This window comes from Palaemon carinicauda, chromosome 1 (genome assembly GCF_036898095.1).
Source record: "Palaemon carinicauda isolate YSFRI2023 chromosome 1, ASM3689809v2, whole genome shotgun sequence".
Taxonomy (NCBI): domain Eukaryota; kingdom Metazoa; phylum Arthropoda; class Malacostraca; order Decapoda; family Palaemonidae; genus Palaemon; species Palaemon carinicauda.
Window position 1 is genome coordinate 180,978,407 of NC_090725.1, and position 17,535 is coordinate 180,995,941.

The 17,535-nt window shown below is 44.6% G+C and overlaps 1 protein-coding gene across 2 annotated transcripts in view; it reads left to right on the plus strand.

Annotated features, from left to right (window-relative positions):
• san (Probable N-acetyltransferase san) overlaps positions 1-17,535 on the plus strand; it is a 96,075-nt gene that overhangs the window by 40,169 nt on the left and 38,371 nt on the right. For both annotated transcript variants that reach the window (XM_068386351.1, XM_068386344.1), the window contains exon 3: positions 1,795-1,981. In XM_068386351.1, coding sequence (XP_068242452.1) covers positions 1,795-1,981 — 187 coding nt within the window. The remainder of the gene's footprint in view (positions 1-1,794; positions 1,982-17,535) is intronic.

Sequence of the window (17,535 nt, forward strand, 5' to 3'; positions counted from 1 at the left end):
GAACTCCGGTGGAGAGACAAGTATGAGGACACCTCATTCTCAGCCCTTTAGTTTGCTGCCATAGAATCAGCTTTCATGGTCTCTCCTTTGAACAATTTTATTTGACAAGATACCAATCAAGAATGAGATGGCAAGCACCTTGTGGTTTGCTATCAGGAAAGAAGACTTCATTCTTTCAGTGAACATGATGGATGTGTGATTCCAGATGCCCTTTCATTGGTCCTACAGAAAGTACCTCAGCTTTGCCCTTGGGGGAGCAGTGGACCAGTTCAAAGCCTAGTTTGTTCCGTCAGTCTATACAAACCCTCGCTATTTATTGGGGAAATCACTTTTGGCGTAGCTGAAAGATGAGCCAAAAGATTTTAGCAAGGGATAACTACCCCAACTGCTAGTTAGCGGGAGGGAATGGAGTAGCCAGCTACCACACTCACTCACACACCGGGGCTGAGCACCCACTTTGATTTAAGCTCGGTAGTGTGTAGATGTTGCCACTCTCTCCCTCCTTAATCTTGACTTGCTATTTGATTATGAATAATTCTTATTTTTATTTCTCTTTTCAGAATGTGAGTGTTTCCTAATGACGCATCAAGAGCACCTATCTTGCACCTGAGGGTTGCTCCTGCGGTACCTTCATGTCCGTCCGTAAGATGGATCCTCACCAGCTGTGTGTGTCTTGCTGAGGCCAACAGTATGACTGGGCCAGTACTTATCCCAAGTGTTGGGAGTGGTCTGTTTCCCAGTGGGAGAGGTTTTGGCGCAGGAAAATGAAGAAGTCTAAGCGAGATTCTAATCCTTTGGGGTTTTCCTCAAATTCGAAGTCTTGGACTTCTTCTTTTATCCCCTGATCTCATCCCGAATATTCTCGACCACTCCTCTCTGGGGAACAGCCGAGTAGCAGCGCAGCCCTATTAACCCCAGGTCATCCTTGACAATCGAGGGACGGTACCGTTTCCCCTAACAATACGGTCCTGCCCCTTCCCCCGGAGAGTTCCGCCACTTTTTCTGATTTCTTGCAGATGTGGCTCTCGCTGGATGTAGATGGTCCCCTGTCAAAGGAAGTTCTGCTCGAACTCCTTCAGTTGGGTGCTGAGAGGAAGCGTACACCGATTTCCTCAGAGGTGGATCCTTTTCCCTTTTGGGAGCAGCACCGGACCACCTTGGTGTGGCTGCTAAAGTTTGCACTTTTTTGCCTGGCACTAGGAGAAAGGAAAGTCCGAGGCAGTGTCCTCCTTCGGGAGGACCTCTCTCTCGTCCACAAGTGGTGAAGTTTGTAACACACACACTCTCTCTCTCTCTCTCTCTCTCTCTCTCTCTCTCTCTCTCTCTCTCTCTCTCTCTCTCTCTCTTTTTTTTGTTGTGTGTCGCATTGAGCCTTGGGGCTCTCCTGACGCTAGGCCTTCGGATTCTCGTTGTGCTGAACCTACCCTTGACAAAATTTTTGTAGGCTCATGATTTGCAAACATTTTTGCGGTGAGCAATGACTTTGTGTCAACCTACTTATGTTAACATTTCATAGTGTAACTAACAAAGCAACAAAGATAGAAAGAAAATTAAAACTGCTTTGGAAAGCTGAATAAATTTTCTTTTTAGTTATGTGAACCTAGCATTATCGGAACCTCATAGTGCTAAAGATCTCAGGTTTGTATAGTTAAGGAAATTACAAATGACAAAAAATTGGTTATGTTTGTTTCAATGCAAAAAAGTCACTGCTGTGTAAGTATTTTGTGATTAATACTGTATATTTTAATAGTGTTTTAGTTTTGATAACTACAGTAGCTTTTTTTATATCTGCAGCATACTACAATGACATGGTTGTTGGTGGAGTGTGTTGTCGAGTAGATGTGCTGGATGGGCAACGGCGACTTTACATAATGACATTAGGCTGCCTGGCCCCATATCGTCGGCTTGGAATAGGCACAAAAATGTTAGAACATGTTCTTAATTTTGTTGAAAGGGAAGGAAACTTTCATTCAATATTTTTGTAAGTATTAGAAAGTTTAATAATTTTTTGGTCATTTTTATATAGATTTTATAAGATCATGCAATGGGTAGGTACGTTTGGGAATCATGCTATCGGTAGGTATGATTGGAGAAATTTTATCATTCAAATTATGATGAAGTGTCTGTTAGACATAGAATTATATAAAGTAGAATTTCTCATGCCCATAGTGCAGCACTGTTATTTATTGGAAGTACACTAAAATATTTAAAAAATATAAAGTTGTTCTTACGCATCATACAAACCATTGTCCGTTGATTAGGGAGATTACTAGAGCACGAGCTGGAATTGGTAGTTGAAAGGGATAACGAGCAGTTATCCGACTAGAGACGGTGTCAGGCGAGAAACCTTGCCTCCATATAGTTGGCTCATCACTCACTTTAGCTTTGACCGCTGTGACGTATAGACACAGACAGTGCTTATCAATAAGGCAGATTATTTCTCTTACAGTGTATGGTTGTTGTGAATAACGGAATTGAAACAAGAACTTCATGTTTGCTGGGAGAAGTCCGGAGCAGCAACTGCTTCTTGGCAAAGCCGGCTGTAAATCCGCACACCTTCTGTGCTTTGTGTCGGGGCATGTCTATTTATAGGCATCCCCCTCTGCCAAGTATCGATTGTGACCTCCGGTGCAGTGGTAGGCGTTTTTCTTGATGGGGAAGAAGGATGCTTGGCATTCATCGTGGTTTGACTGAGCAACACATAAGACAACACTGATGAAGGTTTCCACTGCCGTCATCTTCTCAAAGTGTCTGCTGCTGCTGCTTCTGCGATTAGGCCCCTGGAATGGTCTCCGCAGAGTACAGCGCAGGAGTCGGGAGAGCGCTGATTGACATCTGCATCCCATTCTGGCTTTATTGGGGTGCTGGGAACCACTAGTGTTTGCTACTATCCTTCAGAGATTGAAGGATCCTCTGTACAGGCTGTTGACGACGAGTTTGATCTAAGGAAAGCTTGGGCTTCCTTGGGTCTCTTGGTTAAGCTCTCTGGACTGTTTTGAGGGAGGTGATAGCCAAGTTTTCCTCTCCCCCATTACCCCATGTGGAGGTTTGTGATTTTCTGGCGCCAGTGGTGAAGGGAGTGGTGGATCCTCCAATATCAGGGACTCTGGTGGTCGCCAAGTCAGGTTTGGTTTTTTCCTCCCTGGCCGACAAAGTGCCGGGTTCGGGAGCCATCGTAGGAATATTCATGTACAGTCAGGCTTCTTTTTTATGTGAATTCTCCCTTCACGATTTCACTTACAACACAGAGAACTGCAATGCTTATTAAATAAAAGACCTCATATTCGCGATAAATACTCTTGTGGCGCATTGATTTCAAATAGCCCAAGCTCTTTTACACTGGGCATGTTTCTCTCCACTTACCTCTCTCCACCCAGCTTGTCCTAACTCTTGCTGTACACTGTATATCCATTTTAAACATAAGACTTACCTGGTAGTTATATATATAGCTATACGTCCCTGACGTCCGGCAGAAATTTCAAAACTCGCAGCAATCGCAGATTGGGTTGCCAGGTGTACCACCTGCGCGCCCCTTGCAAAGTACCTGGAACCATTCCATGATTCCTCCGATCTTCCCTGCCGCTCACGCCGGCAACATCGTTGGATTTTTCACTCGCTGTAACCTGTATAATTGCAGTCAATCGATACAGTATCACAATAACGTTGTATCGTTATTTATGAAAAGTAAAATTCTACTTAAAAACGAAAGTATTTAAGTTCTTATAATATAAAAGGAATATTTTATTTTTAAGAATATATTTGTCCTATTGGTATACTTTATTTAGAGAATCATCGATCTATTTTCAGAGTTCAAATAAAACTAGCGTACAATTAAAGTTACGCTATGTTATTCTCAGACAATCGATACAGTCTCACAAATTACTTTGCATCGTTATTTATTTTTGTTTTCAATATAGGGATTTCTAATATTAATTAATAACCTATTGAATTCTCATTCAAGCCCTTAGCGGAAGATTAATATCTCTCGCAGCGGGCAGGTCTAATTAATATATTACATTTAATGTACTTTCTTTTTACAAGGTAAAAGGCTTACATGTCTTTCCTTTGGTCTTATGTGAAAGAGTACTAAAAAGTGCAATTTTCAGTGCTAAATTAGTGCAGTGAATTTAATCAATCAGTGGAGGGTGCGTCTGCTCGAATCTTTCATTATCCTAGCCTTAGACCCCTTCCAAGCTCCCCAACCCCTGGGAGAAGGAATGTCGATCAGCGAAAGGAAACGAGAGGCGTTAGCGCTCTAGCAGACGTCCCCTCGAGCGTTCCTGTTGTCGCTTCCCAGGACGCTCGCCCTCGCCGCTGGTAAGGCGAGGTAAAAGTGTTATCTTCACCGTTGGTTGACTCAGCTCACAGACAGGGCTGGCATCTTACGTATTTCACTTCCACTAGACAAATAAGCTAGCGTCAAGAAGGATGCCGAGCGTTAAGGAATGGACTACATCACGCCAAGCGTTGAGTTGCTGGAATTCATGACACGTAACACCGAGCATGACGTCATCGAGCTTCCAGCAGGTCGTCATTGGAGACAAGTGTAACGTCATCGAGCTTCCAGCATGACGTCATCGAGCTTCCAGTAGGACGTCGAGCGTCCAGCAGGACGTCGAACGTCCAGCACTACTAACGATGCTGTAAGAGTTTGACACGATGTTTGGAACTGTGTGCAACTTCTTTGTCTCTCTGGTTGGATGAGCAAATGTTCTAGACGCGAACGTCTTAGTTCCGAGCGTCTGAATCGTGAGAGCCATTGTTCCGAGAGTCATGTGGCGCCGAACGTCAAGCAGTTGCATGGCGTCAAGTGTCCTGCAGTTTGACTTGATGTCGAGTGTCAAGCAGTTCAACAGGACGTCGAGCGTCAAGCATTTATGTGATGTCGAGCGTCAAGCATTTATGTGATGTCGAGCGTCAAGCAGTTGGACGTGACGCCGAGTGTCGGCATAGTTCCGAGTGTCTAAACCGCGAACGTCATTGTTCCGAGAGTCACGTGGCGCCGAGCATCAAGCAGTTGCATGGCGTCTAGCGTCCAGCAGTTGGACTTGACGTCAGGTGTCTAGTAGTTAGACGTGACGCCGAGCGCTAAGCAGTTGCATGGCGTCGTGAGTCCAGCAGTTGGACTTGACGTCGGGTGTTAGGCTTGACGCCGAGCATCAAGCAGTTAGACGTGACGTCGAGCATCAGGACTCGGATGTCGTGATTACACCAGTCGAGCCGAACGTCTTAGTTCCGATCGTAATGACCGTGAGCGTCTAGCGTTGGAACATAGTTATACCAGGCGCTATAACTGAAAATATACAGAGAAAAATATTAACTGGAAGAATTATTTTCACACCAAGGCCCGCATGTACAGACTCTTGGTGTCTAATGGAGGGCGAGAAATAAACCCCTAAAAGTAAGTAAAATTAAGTAATGTTCTTGGACTTATTGAGGCCAGAATTACAGGACCTTAAGGAGTTAACTCCTAGGAAACAAGACGTCTCTACCTCGGTTAGAGACTTTTAGGAAGAAGGGATCGACGATCTCCTTTCCCTTATTTATCTTTTAGAGGAATTCTCGTAGGAGAAGATCCTAAGTTCCTTCTTCCTTCGGTTGACTCATAGAAACTCACGAGAGTTTTTTCTGAAGAGTTTCCAAATTATTTTGTGCCTGCTGCTCCTCGTTCCCCGCCTTCAGAGTTTATGCTAGGGAAGGTGTCGAAGGAGTCTCTGTTTACAAAGATGGTGCTGTCCCAATCATCTAATAGAGCTTTGAGGATGATGGGAGACTGGATGCAATCCAAGAATATACAGGGTATACTGTTTTTCCCTTTTCCCTCTGCTAAATTGACCTCCAGATCTAGTGTTTGGTTCGAGACGGGAGAAGTTCTCAGCTTGGGAGTTCTTACCTCTGCCCAAGGAGATTTTTTAAGTCTAGTAGACGCTCTACGTCAGATGGCCTTGAGAAGGACCAAATACTCTGGTCAACGTCAGAGCTTGATCATCCTCTCAAAGGCGTCTTCAATGCTCTTGAAGTATTCTTTTTCCTCGACTGGACTCTAGGAGCCTTGGGGAAGAAAGTTTCTGTCTTGAAGGATGTGGACACTGATAGTCTCAGCCTCATTATGTTAAGCATGGATAAAGCCTTTAAGAACGGTTCCAATGAGTTAGCAGTCCTTTTCTCAGTGGGGGTCTTTAAGAAAAGAGCCCAAATGTGTTCTTTTCTGTCCATTGGGGTTACACCCATTCAGAAGTCAGAATTGAGGTACATACTCCCCTTTTTTCTTTCTCTCTTCTTCCTCAAGATTTGGTCAAAGAAGTCTCTTCCACTTTAGCCCTAAAGGTGACACAAGATTTGGTGTCTAAATCAGCAAGAAAGGTTCTGCATACTTTTTGTCTCTAAACTGCACAGACAACAGTGGGAGCCAGACTAAACAGCTTCTGGCGAATCTGTGAGAGGAGAGGAGTAGACCTTTGATCAGCACTATTTCTAAAGGAGGGATGCGAATTCTTTTTGCTAGTGAAACCTCCTTTTATGGTACAGTGAGCCCTCGCTACTTCGCGGTCCGACCATCGCGGATTCACCACTTCGCGGATTTTTTTCATAACGCATGTATATACACATATCGCGGATTTTCCGGAAATTTCGTAAATACCGCGATATATGAAGACCCCAAATACGTATTTTGTTAATTCCATTAATACTGTAATTAGTAATATCTGCTCTTACTGATGGTTCATTGCATTACATTTGACATATAATTCAGTACAGAAAGAAATAAAACACGAAAAGAGAATGTGATCATACGATAATTCAGTATACAGTACGTAGTGAAATTAAATCGAACATGAAACGCAAATCAGATGCAGTCATACCGTATTTGAATGGTGTAAGGCTGCTGATGGCTACTACTACAAATGTAATAGATGTGCATCTTTTCCATGAATCTTTTGTATGTATACGTACGTAGTACTGCATCCAATAATATTCTTTGTTGCAAAAATCACATCTCGAATAAGCGTACATATCCTACAACAAAACAAGCGTAAAATAGCGTACGTAAAGCTGTATACGTAGTGCCTTGTATTTGAATTGGTAACTACTACGTAGCATTTAAGACAGACTGTGATTGGTTCAAGTGCTGATAGATGATGAATCAGAACCCAAGTTTTGAAATCTAGCCTGTGATTGGTGTTTTGACCGCTTCTCCAACCCGCAGCATCTTTTCGCGGCCACTTCGTTCGCCGCTCTCTCGCCGGGTAGATGCTGCTACGTTATTGTGAACTTTAATCTGTGCTGTGCGTGACTGTTTTAAGTTGAACTTTTTGTTGAACTTTCTGTTTAACCCCTACTGTACAATGGCTCCCAAGCGTTCTGCATCTGCTAAGGCTGGTAGTGAGCCTAAACACCACCGAAAAATTATGACGATTGCTGAGAAGGTGACGCTTCTCGATATTTTAAAAGAAGGCAGAAGTTACGCGGCCGCACCCCGCCATTTTGGAGTGAACGAATCCACCGTTCGCTACATCAAGAAGGATGAGGCGAACATTAGAAAGACGGCTACCATCACCTTTAGCAGATCAGTGAAGCGAGTCGTTACCGCGCGTAATAAAACGATCGTACGTATGGAAGGTGCTTTAGCAGTCTGGATTGCCGACTGCCGGAAGAAGAACATAGCCTTGGATACGAACACCATCCGAACCAAGGCTTTGGGCTTTTATGAGAATTTTGCGGCAAAGGAACCTCAAGACGACGATGGCGACCATGCTGAAGAAGATGATGATGTAGATGAACCTCAACCAGGGACATCCACTGATTCCCAGCGTCAGAAACAACGTTTTTCCGCCAGCAAAGGATGGTTCGCGAAGTTTCAGAAACGCTTCGGCCTGAAAAGCGTTTCCCTGCATGGCGAGGCTGCTTCCGCTGACACTACCGCTGCTGAAACTTACGCGAACGAGACGTTCAAGAACATTATCGCTGAAGGTGGATACAAGCCGGAACAAGTGTTTAATATGGATGAGACCGGCTTGTTTTGGAAGAGACTGCCGTCGCGAACTTTCCTGTTTAAAGAAGAAGCCAAAGCCTCTGGCTTTAAAGCGTTCAAAGATCGCGTAACCCTCGTGATGTGTGGCAATGCTGCTGGATTTTTGCTAAAGCCGGGGCTTATTTACAAGTCGAAAAATCCTCGTGCTTTGAAAAATAAAAATAAGAATCTCCTTCCCGTGTACTGGATGCATAATCAAAAAGCATGGATTACGAAGATGCTGACCTCCAACTGGCAAGTCAGCAAATATCTCGTAGAGAAGGGCTTGCCATTTAAGATCCTCCTTATGGATAATGCTGGTGGACACGCAACTGATCTGTCGCATGAGGTCATTCAGGTTGAGTTCCTGCCACCCAACACCACGTCATTAATTCAACCGATGGACCAGGGGGTTATCAGGGCGTTCAAGGCCCTCTACACGAAGAATACCTTGGCAGACCTCGTTGCGTGTGTGGATGCTGCCCAAGAAGATGAAGATGAAACTTTCAATTTGAAGGCGTACTGGCGGAAGTACACAATAGCCACGTGCCTGCAGAACATCCAGAAGGCACTGCAAGAAATGAAACCTGCTACAGTCAATGCGAGCTGGAAGAAGTTGTGGCCCCAGATTGTTTACGATGACGAGGGATTCACACCGTCTGAGATTCAACACTCTGCAATACGCAAATCTGTGCAGTTGGCTGCGATAATTGGAGGTGACGGGTTTGGCGACATGACGACTGAAGATGTCGACGAGTTGTTGGACTGCCATTCCCAGCCGCTAACTGACGCAGACCTAGAAGACCTGACGAAATCGGCCAGTGAAGAAGACAGTGAAACACAGAGAAAATGTCGAAGAAACGGGCTTAACATTAGAACGGCTTGCCAAGTTCTGCAACCATGTGAAGGAGGTGAAAGAAATGTCGCAAGAGTGGGACGAGGATATGGTTCGTTCTATGCAATTCTGCAACAAGATCGATGACATCATGACTCCCTACAGGATGCTCTTCGAGCAACATCATGACTCCCTACAGGATGCTCTTCGAGCGAAAAAAGAAGCAGCGGCAGCAACTTCCGATCACAGCCTCGCAAAAAAGAGCCAGTTCCTCCTGCTACTACGCCTTTGGAAGAAATTGAAGAAGTGTCCCAGGAAGAAGTTGAAGAGGTGTCCCAGGAAAAGACACCTCCGTCTGAAGAGACATAAAATACCATCATTGGCTGCACAGTAGAAGACATCATCAGCTTCATCATCATCATTTCTACTGTGCAGCAAATTCATCGCCTTCATCATTCAAGTTTTTCTTCAACTTCTTTCGTGGTGAGTACAGTAACAATCTTTATTTTTTTTATACATGTTTTACTTTAATATTCTAACATTTTAATATTTGTGCCTGTTTTAGTTTAGTATGCATTAAGTTAAAGGGAAGGTTTTAAAAGTCTTAATATACATGTTATAACCTATCATATTTTTTTGTTTAAAATTTACATTTACGTACGTAAAACAATCTCTCTCTCTCTCTCTCTCTCTCTCTCCTCTCTCTCTCTCTCTCTCTCTCTCTCGCTCTCTCTCTCTCTCTCTCTCTCTCTCTCTCTCTCTCTCTCTCTCTCTCTCTCTCTCTCTCTCTCTCTCTCTCTCGTAAATTGTTTTCCTTCTTTGCTACGTATGTATTGTATGATTTTATATAGATACGGTAAATAATATTTGTAATAACTTATTTTCTAAAAGCTTTTACTGTAATATCATTATTTATCACTTTCATCATGCGCGTTAAATGCCTTCGTTTGTTTATTACGATCGAAGATGGAGCGTACTTTATGACGCCGCCGTTTCAGGCGGCATCATAAAGAAAAACATTTCATTTGGAAGTCCTAAGAAAAATTAAGTAAAACATTGGTAATAACAAAATCAACATACTGTATAATCAATATAATCGATGCAAAAACTAACCTATACACAGATGTGTAAATGCGTTTGTTTCTTCATTATGATCAGAGATAAACGTAAACAAAACATTGGTTGCCATTTTTTATCGTGCTTTTTTAAATATTAAACTTAGCCGGTGAATATATAATAGCTGACGTCTCCGACGGCTCGACAGAATCCAAAAACTCGCGAGCGATCGCCATGAAGGTAGCGGGTGTGCCCACCAGCGCCGACTATCGGCCAGATACCGCATATACATGTAAACAGCTCCAGTTCTTCTCTGTCGGTTTCATCGACAAGTCGATTCCACTCGCTATTATGACCTCGAGTTTTCTACCGAATTGGTGAAGTACTTGGTTTTGGTTTTATTGCTTTCGCCGTGTTGGATTATTCAATACTATCCTCAAAAGAAATGCTTTTGAAAGGAGAGTAAAAGTGTTTTGCCCTTGCTCTTTTATCTCAGGTTTTTTCCATAGAGTAAAGATGGCCGACCCTTCCCTTAGTGTACGGAAGTGTGTTTTAGGCTTTTAGCAATTATCTTATCACGTTATAAATTGTTGTTGTTAATTATAGATTTTCCTCTATATATTTTATATCTCACCCGCCTTTATTAGGCCTCTTCGATTAGCTTTCCATTTATACTAAACATCAAGATAAATTTTATGTTTTGTTTATACAGTGAACCCTCGTTTATCGCGGTAGATAGGTTCCAGACGCGGCCGCGATAGGTGAAAATCCGCGAAGTAGTGACACAATATTTACCTATTTATTCAACATGTATATTCAGACTTTTAAAACCTTCCCTTGTACGTAGTACTGTTAACAAACTACCCTTTAATGTACAGAACACTTAATGCATGTACTACAGTACCCTAAACTAAAACAGGCACAAATATTAAAGGCAATTTTATATCATGCGTTTCCTAAACACGCTAAAAAGCACGTTAAAAAATGGCAACCAATGTTTTGTTTACATTTACCTCTGATCATAATGAAGAAACAAACTGGAGGTAGAGCTTTGCTTATTACCCAGACATATTTCCCATACTATTCCCTTAGAACTACATCACATCTTCCTACTTTAGATATATATATATATATATATATATATATATATATATATATATATATATATATATATATGTGTGTGTGTGTATATATATATATATATATATATATATATATATATATATAATATATATATATATATATATATATATATATATATATATATATATATATATATATATATATATATATATATATATATATATATATATTTATATGTATACACATACATACCTACATATATACATACATACATATATACATAAATACATGCATACATATACAGTGGAACCTCTACATCCGAACGTATCTACATCCGAATTTTCCAACATCCGAAGTAAAATTCGAGCAAATTTTTGACTCTACACCCGAATTTTATTTCGACACACGAAGTAAACATTACGCCATTGAGTGTCGAGTGCTCAGTTCTCTGTTCTTGTGTGTATCATGTGGTTGTCCTCTGTTTGGTCTGTTATTAACAGTGCTTATTTTCTTCCTTTTCTCACATTTCCTTTGTGATTTTACCTATAATCATGGTGCCTAAGAAGCTAAGTTTCAGTACAGGAAGAAGGCAATTCTTTCATTAGAATTGAAGCAAGAAATTATAGAAAAACATGAGAGCAGTGTGCATGTGAGTGATACTGTATGGCTAAACAATATGGCCGGAATAGGCCTATGATCTCGAGGATCATCAAGCTAAAGGCAGCCATTAAAGCAAATAACCATCGAAGGGGATCACCATTATTACAAGACATCGTAGCAATACCCTGGAAGAGATAGTGCGCCTTTTATTGATAGGGATAAAGGACAAAGAGATTGTTGGCAACGATCATTTGTGAGAAGGGCTAGCGTGATGAATAGAAAGAAAGAAAAAAGTGAAGCAAAGAAAACCAAGATAGCGTTAACAAGCTCTTTTTATGAATAGAACTTACCTGGCAGTTATATATACATAGCTAATTATCTCTATTTCGGCAGAATTTTTCTAAAACTAGGCAACCGCCTTGTGGTGGTTGGGTGGTAACACCCGTTAAAGGGTGGTAGGAGGAATCATTCCCGTTTTCTGTTCTTCAGTTCATCTCTGCCGGCCGGATCGATAACACGTTGGTCCGTCATTAAGAGTTTTTCTTCGCTTTCCCTGCTCGGTGTACCAGTCTGCTTTTTTGGTGAAGTACTCTGATTTGGGGTTTTGGCGATCGTTGTATTTTGTTTTCTCTTAGCTTTTTTTTTGCTGTTTTTCATTATGAGTGAAAAGAGTCATTACCGTATCTGTGCGAATGAGGAATGTAAGGTGAGACTACCCAAAATGGCGGTTGATCCTCACACTGTTTGTTCTCATTGTAGGGGTTTTGTTTGTGCCCTTGATAATAGGTGCGGGGAATGTAAGGTTTTGGATGAGAAAGATTGGTTAATTATGAAGCGCTATGTGCGTAAGCTAGAGCTCGATAGAGTTAGGAGAGCTTCTAGGTCTAAGTCTAAGTCTGTTAGTGGTAAGGAAGACGAACTTAGCGTAGATTTATCTATTGATCCTATTATTGATTCCTCTTTGGAAGTTGATCCTTCCCTTGAGGTAGTAACTCCTGCACCTCCTACAGGTTCCGTATCTACGGATGACCCTCGGTACGCTAGCCTGGCGGCCGAGTTGAAGGCCATTAAAGAACAGCTGGAGGCCTTTAAAGGTAAGGAAAGTGAAAGTGCTTGTGTTAGTGCAGTGGAGGTGGCGACCGACCGAATCTGTCATACCCCTAGGCCTAGACCTCTACCAAGCTCCCAGGACCAAGGGAGAAGGTACGTCGATGACCGAAAGGGGGTGAGAGGTACGTACCCTCGGTCAGCCGTCGCCTCAGACAGTCCTGTTGTCTATTCCCAGGCTGCTCTTGACCGTCACGGGAAAGACGAGTCGGATGTGTTGTTTTCTTCTCCGAATTCGTCCAGACGTAAATGGAAGTATGAAGCTTCAAGACCTACTAAGAGGAGATGGAACCGCGACGAACGGTCTCGTTCTTTCTCTCCCGGTTCTAGCAGTTATGAACCTTGTCCGTCGGAGGATGATTTCGACTCCGTGCCTGTGAAAAGGACGAAGCCTGCTGCCGAAGATACGAGTGTTATTCGTCAGCCCCCCCCTTCGGATCCGCAAGACCCAGCTGATGTTGCTAAATCCTTTATGTCTGTCATGCAGGAACAACTTTTGACTTTAGTACAAGCCTTTAGCCGCCCTCACGCCCAGTCTGACAGACGTAAAGACGACTCGTTGCCGATTAAGAAGTCTGCTTCTAAGAGAGAACGGAGTTCTTCTTTAAAGAGAACTTCTCCCTCTCTACGCCAGGATGAGGAATGTGTGCTTGCGCCAGGCGATACTTCTTCGCGATACCAGGGCGATACGTTTTCTCGTTCTCGATACCGGGACGATACCTTATCGAACGAAGCTGCTTCTCGTTCTCGATACCAAGACGATACCGCCTCCCGTTCGCTTCGACACGACGATACCTCCTCTCGTTCGCTTCGCCACGACGATACCTCCTCTCGTTCGCTTCGCCACGACGATACCTCCTCTCGTTCACGACGCCACGACGATACCGACCCTAGTTCTCGACGCCACGACGATACCGCCTCTCGTTCACGACGCCACGACGATACCGCCTCTCATTCTCGCCGCCACGACGATACCGCCTCTCATTCTCGCCGCCATGACGATACCGCCTCTCGCTCTCGACGACAGAACGACTCTGCCTCTCGTTCTCGGTCCCAGGGCGATACCACCCTGCCTCTTCGGGACGATACTGCCTCTCGTTCCAAGGATTCTTCTAGCGCGGGACTCCAGGATGCAACCCGTCTTTTGCAGGATGATGCCTTTGATTTGCCCTTGTCGGGTTCTAAGGATTCTTCTCTTTCGAAGGATATTGCAGATGTGGATCAGGCCCTCGAGGATGTTTCTGATGACGATGATAATCCTGCCGATGCTGTGGGAGATTACAAAGTTCTCTCTCGCTCCCTTCTTGAACTTTTTGGAGAGGAATTCCAACCTGCTGCCCCTCAATCTCCTCAGTCCCAATTTAACAGAAAGAAGGCCAAGAAACAGTCGGCCTTCATCAAGATGAAGCTGTCTATCTCCGCAAAGAAGGCTCTCACGAAGATTGATGACTGGATGATGGAGCGGAGACAAACAGTTAAGACTTCCTTCTCGTTTCCACCAGCTCGTCTTGCTTCAAGAGCGGGTATGTGGTATGCAACTGGAGAACCTTTGGGTCTGGGAGTGCCTTCCTCCAAGGGTGACTTCTCTGGTTTAGTGGACTCTGCTAGAAGGCATGCTCTCAACTCAGCCAAGGTCATGTGGTCAATGTCGGAGCTGGATCATCTCGTCAAAGGTATTTTTAGAGCCTTTGAGGTTTTTAGTTTCCTAGACTGGTCGCTTGGGACTCTCGCAAGGAAAACTGAACAGATGGATGGATCTAGGGACCTTACGAGCATTATGTCCTGTATGGATAAGGCCCTCAGAGATGGGGCGAATGAGTTGGCTGCTCTGTTCTCAGCTGGGGTCCTAAAGAAGAGAGCTCTGCTTTGCTCTTTTGCTTCTAGGTCTGTTACCAATGCTCAAAAGTCTGAGCTTCTTTACGCCCCCCTCTCTCAACATCTTTTTCCCGAGTCTCTGGTTAATGACATTACGCGTTCTCTGGCCCAAAAAGCCACCCAAGACCTTTTATCTCGTTCTGCTCGTAAGCCCTTTGCAGCCCCTCCTTCTTCTTTGAAACGGGAGGAAAGGAGATTCCAGCAGCCCTTTCGGGGCAGGACTACTTCAAGATCAGATTTTAGAGGGAGAAGGCAAGATTCAGGACCAAGATCTACCAGGGGTTCTTTCAGACCTCGCTCCAGGAAATGAAGTTCGTCTCCTCCAGACGGTAGGCGCAAGACTGTCAGGTTTTTGGCAGTCCTGGAAGAGGAGAGGGGCGGACACCTGGTCCCTCTCAGTCATCAAGGAAGGATACAAGATCCCCTTTCTGAAAAAACTTCCTCTCGCAGATGCTCCGCTGGCCTTAGTAGCCCGGTACTCAGATCCTGGGAAACAGAAGGCTCTAGTAGACCTTGTCAACCAAATGCTAGACAAGGGGGCGATAGAACCGGTTCGGGATCTAGTCTCCCCAGGCTTTTACAATCGCCTGTTTCTGGTCCCCAAGAACTCGGGCGGATGGAGACCCGTCCTGGATGTCAGCGCGCTCAACGTATTTGTGGAGAAGACAAAGTTCTCCATGGAGACGACTCAGTCGGTGCTGGCGTCAGTACGTCCAGGGGACTGGATGGTGTCCCTCGACTTGCAGGACGCATATTTCCATGTCCCCATCCATCCGACTTCGAGGAAGTACCTGAGGTTTGTAATGGAGGGCAAGTGCTTCCAATTCAGAGCTCTTTGCTTCGGTCTCAGCACGGCTCCTCAAGTCTTCACCAGGGTAATGGCGAATGTGTCAGGTTGGCTGCATCAGGAAGGGATAAGGATATCCTTCTATCTGGACGATTGGCTGATTCGTTCACGATCGAGGGAGAAATGTCTGGAGGATTTACGGAAGACTTTTATGATGGCTCAGGATCTAGGCCTGGTCATCAACAGGGAGAAGTCTCAGATCAGACCGAATCAGACTATTCTCTATTTGGGGATAGTTCTGAATTCAGTTCTTTTTCGGGCTTCTCCCTCTCAGGAAAGACAGGCCAAGTGTCTCGTAAAAGTCAGAACTTTCCTGGACAAGAAGAGATGCACAGCGAAGGAGTGGATGAGTTTGCTGGGGACTCTGTCCTCCCTCGAACTGTTTGTCTCTCTGGGGAGACTCCACCTAAGGCCTCTTCAGCACTTTCTTTCGAAGACATGGAACAGAAAGATGCAGGAAGACTCCTTTTCCTTCCCCATTCCAATAGAAGTCAAGACTCTTCTGAAGTGGTGGCTGGACCCAACCTTGTTAGGGGAAGGGATCTCCTTACACAAGAAGAACCCAGACCTAGTGTTGTTTTCAGACGCATCAGAGTCAGGCTGGGGGGCAACACTGGGAAGCAAGGAGGTCTCAGGCTATTGGGAAGGAATTCAGCTGGGATGGCACATCAACAACAAGGAGCTGATGGCCATTTTTCTGGGGCTAAAGGCCTTCAAGGACTTGGTGTCTGGGAAGATTGTGGAGGTCAACTCAGACAACACCACAGCTCTTGCTTACATCAGGAAGCAAGGAGGGACTCACTCTCTGTCTCTCTTCGAGACAGCAAGAGAGCTCCTTCTTTGGGCGAAGGAGAACAGGATAAGCCTGCTGACGAGGTTTGTTCAGGGACAGAAGAATGTGAGGGCGGACATGCTCAGCAGGAAAGGGCAGGTCCTTCCCACAGAATGGACCCTCAACCAACAGGTCTGTCAGAGTCTCTGGAGGCTGTGGGGGAGACCCCTCATCGATCTTTTCGCCTCCAATTTATCCAAGAGGATCCCCATCTATTGCTCCCTAGTTCCGGACAGAGAGGCAGTAGCAGTAGACGCCTTTTTGATGGATTGGACGGGGATGGACACTTATGCTTTTCCCCCGTTCAAGATCATCAATCTGGTAGTCAGGAAATTCGCCCTCCTCGATTCGGGACGGATGATCCTGATAGCTCCGTTCTGGCCGATGAGGGAATGGTTCACGGAGGTGGTGGACTTGTTGATGGACTTTCCAAGAAGCCTCCCTGCAAGTCCAAATCTGCTCAGACAACCCCACTTCGAGAGATATCATCAAAACCCCCTCGCTCTCAATCTGACTGCCTTCAGACTATCGAGAAGCTCGTCAGATCGAGAGGCTTTTCAGCGCAAGCTGCAAAAGCTATCGCCAGAGCGAGGAGGGTCTCTTCGCAGAGGGTCTACCAGTCCAAGTGGGAGACTTTTAGGGCTTGGTGTAGGAAGCACAAGATTTCCTCATCCACTACCTCTGTGAGCCAGATTGCGGATTTCTTGTTGTACCTCAGACAGGACGCTAAGCTAGCTGTGTCCACTATCAAAGGGTACAAAAGTATGCTCTCTTCCGTCTGTCGCATAGAGGCTTGGACTTGTCTCGCGACAAGGACTTACATGACCTCTTGAAGTTTTTTGAGACGACCAAGCAGACCCAGTTAAAGCCCCCTTCTTGGAACCTTGATGTAGTTCTTAAATTTCTGTGCACCAAGAGATTTGAGCCCATCTCACAGGCTCCCCTTAGGGAGGTTACCAAGAAGACCCTCTTTCTTTTGGCCTTAGCAACAGCTAAAAGAGTTAGTGAAGTCCATGCAATTGAAAAACAGGTAGGCTTCAATCTGAATGGGGCAGTTTGTGCCTTGAGATTAGACTTTCTCGCTAAGAACGAGAACCCTTCTAAGCCCTGGCCGAGGACCTTTGAGGTTCCTAACTTGACCAACCTAGTGGGTCAAGAGCAAGAGAGGCTGCTCTGTCCAGTACGAGCCCTCAAGACCTACTTGTCTCGCACAAAAAGTGTGAGAGGCTCTTCTAGCTCCCTGTGGTGTTCTGTGAAAGATCCTCAAAAGCCCTTTTCCAAGAACGCTTTAT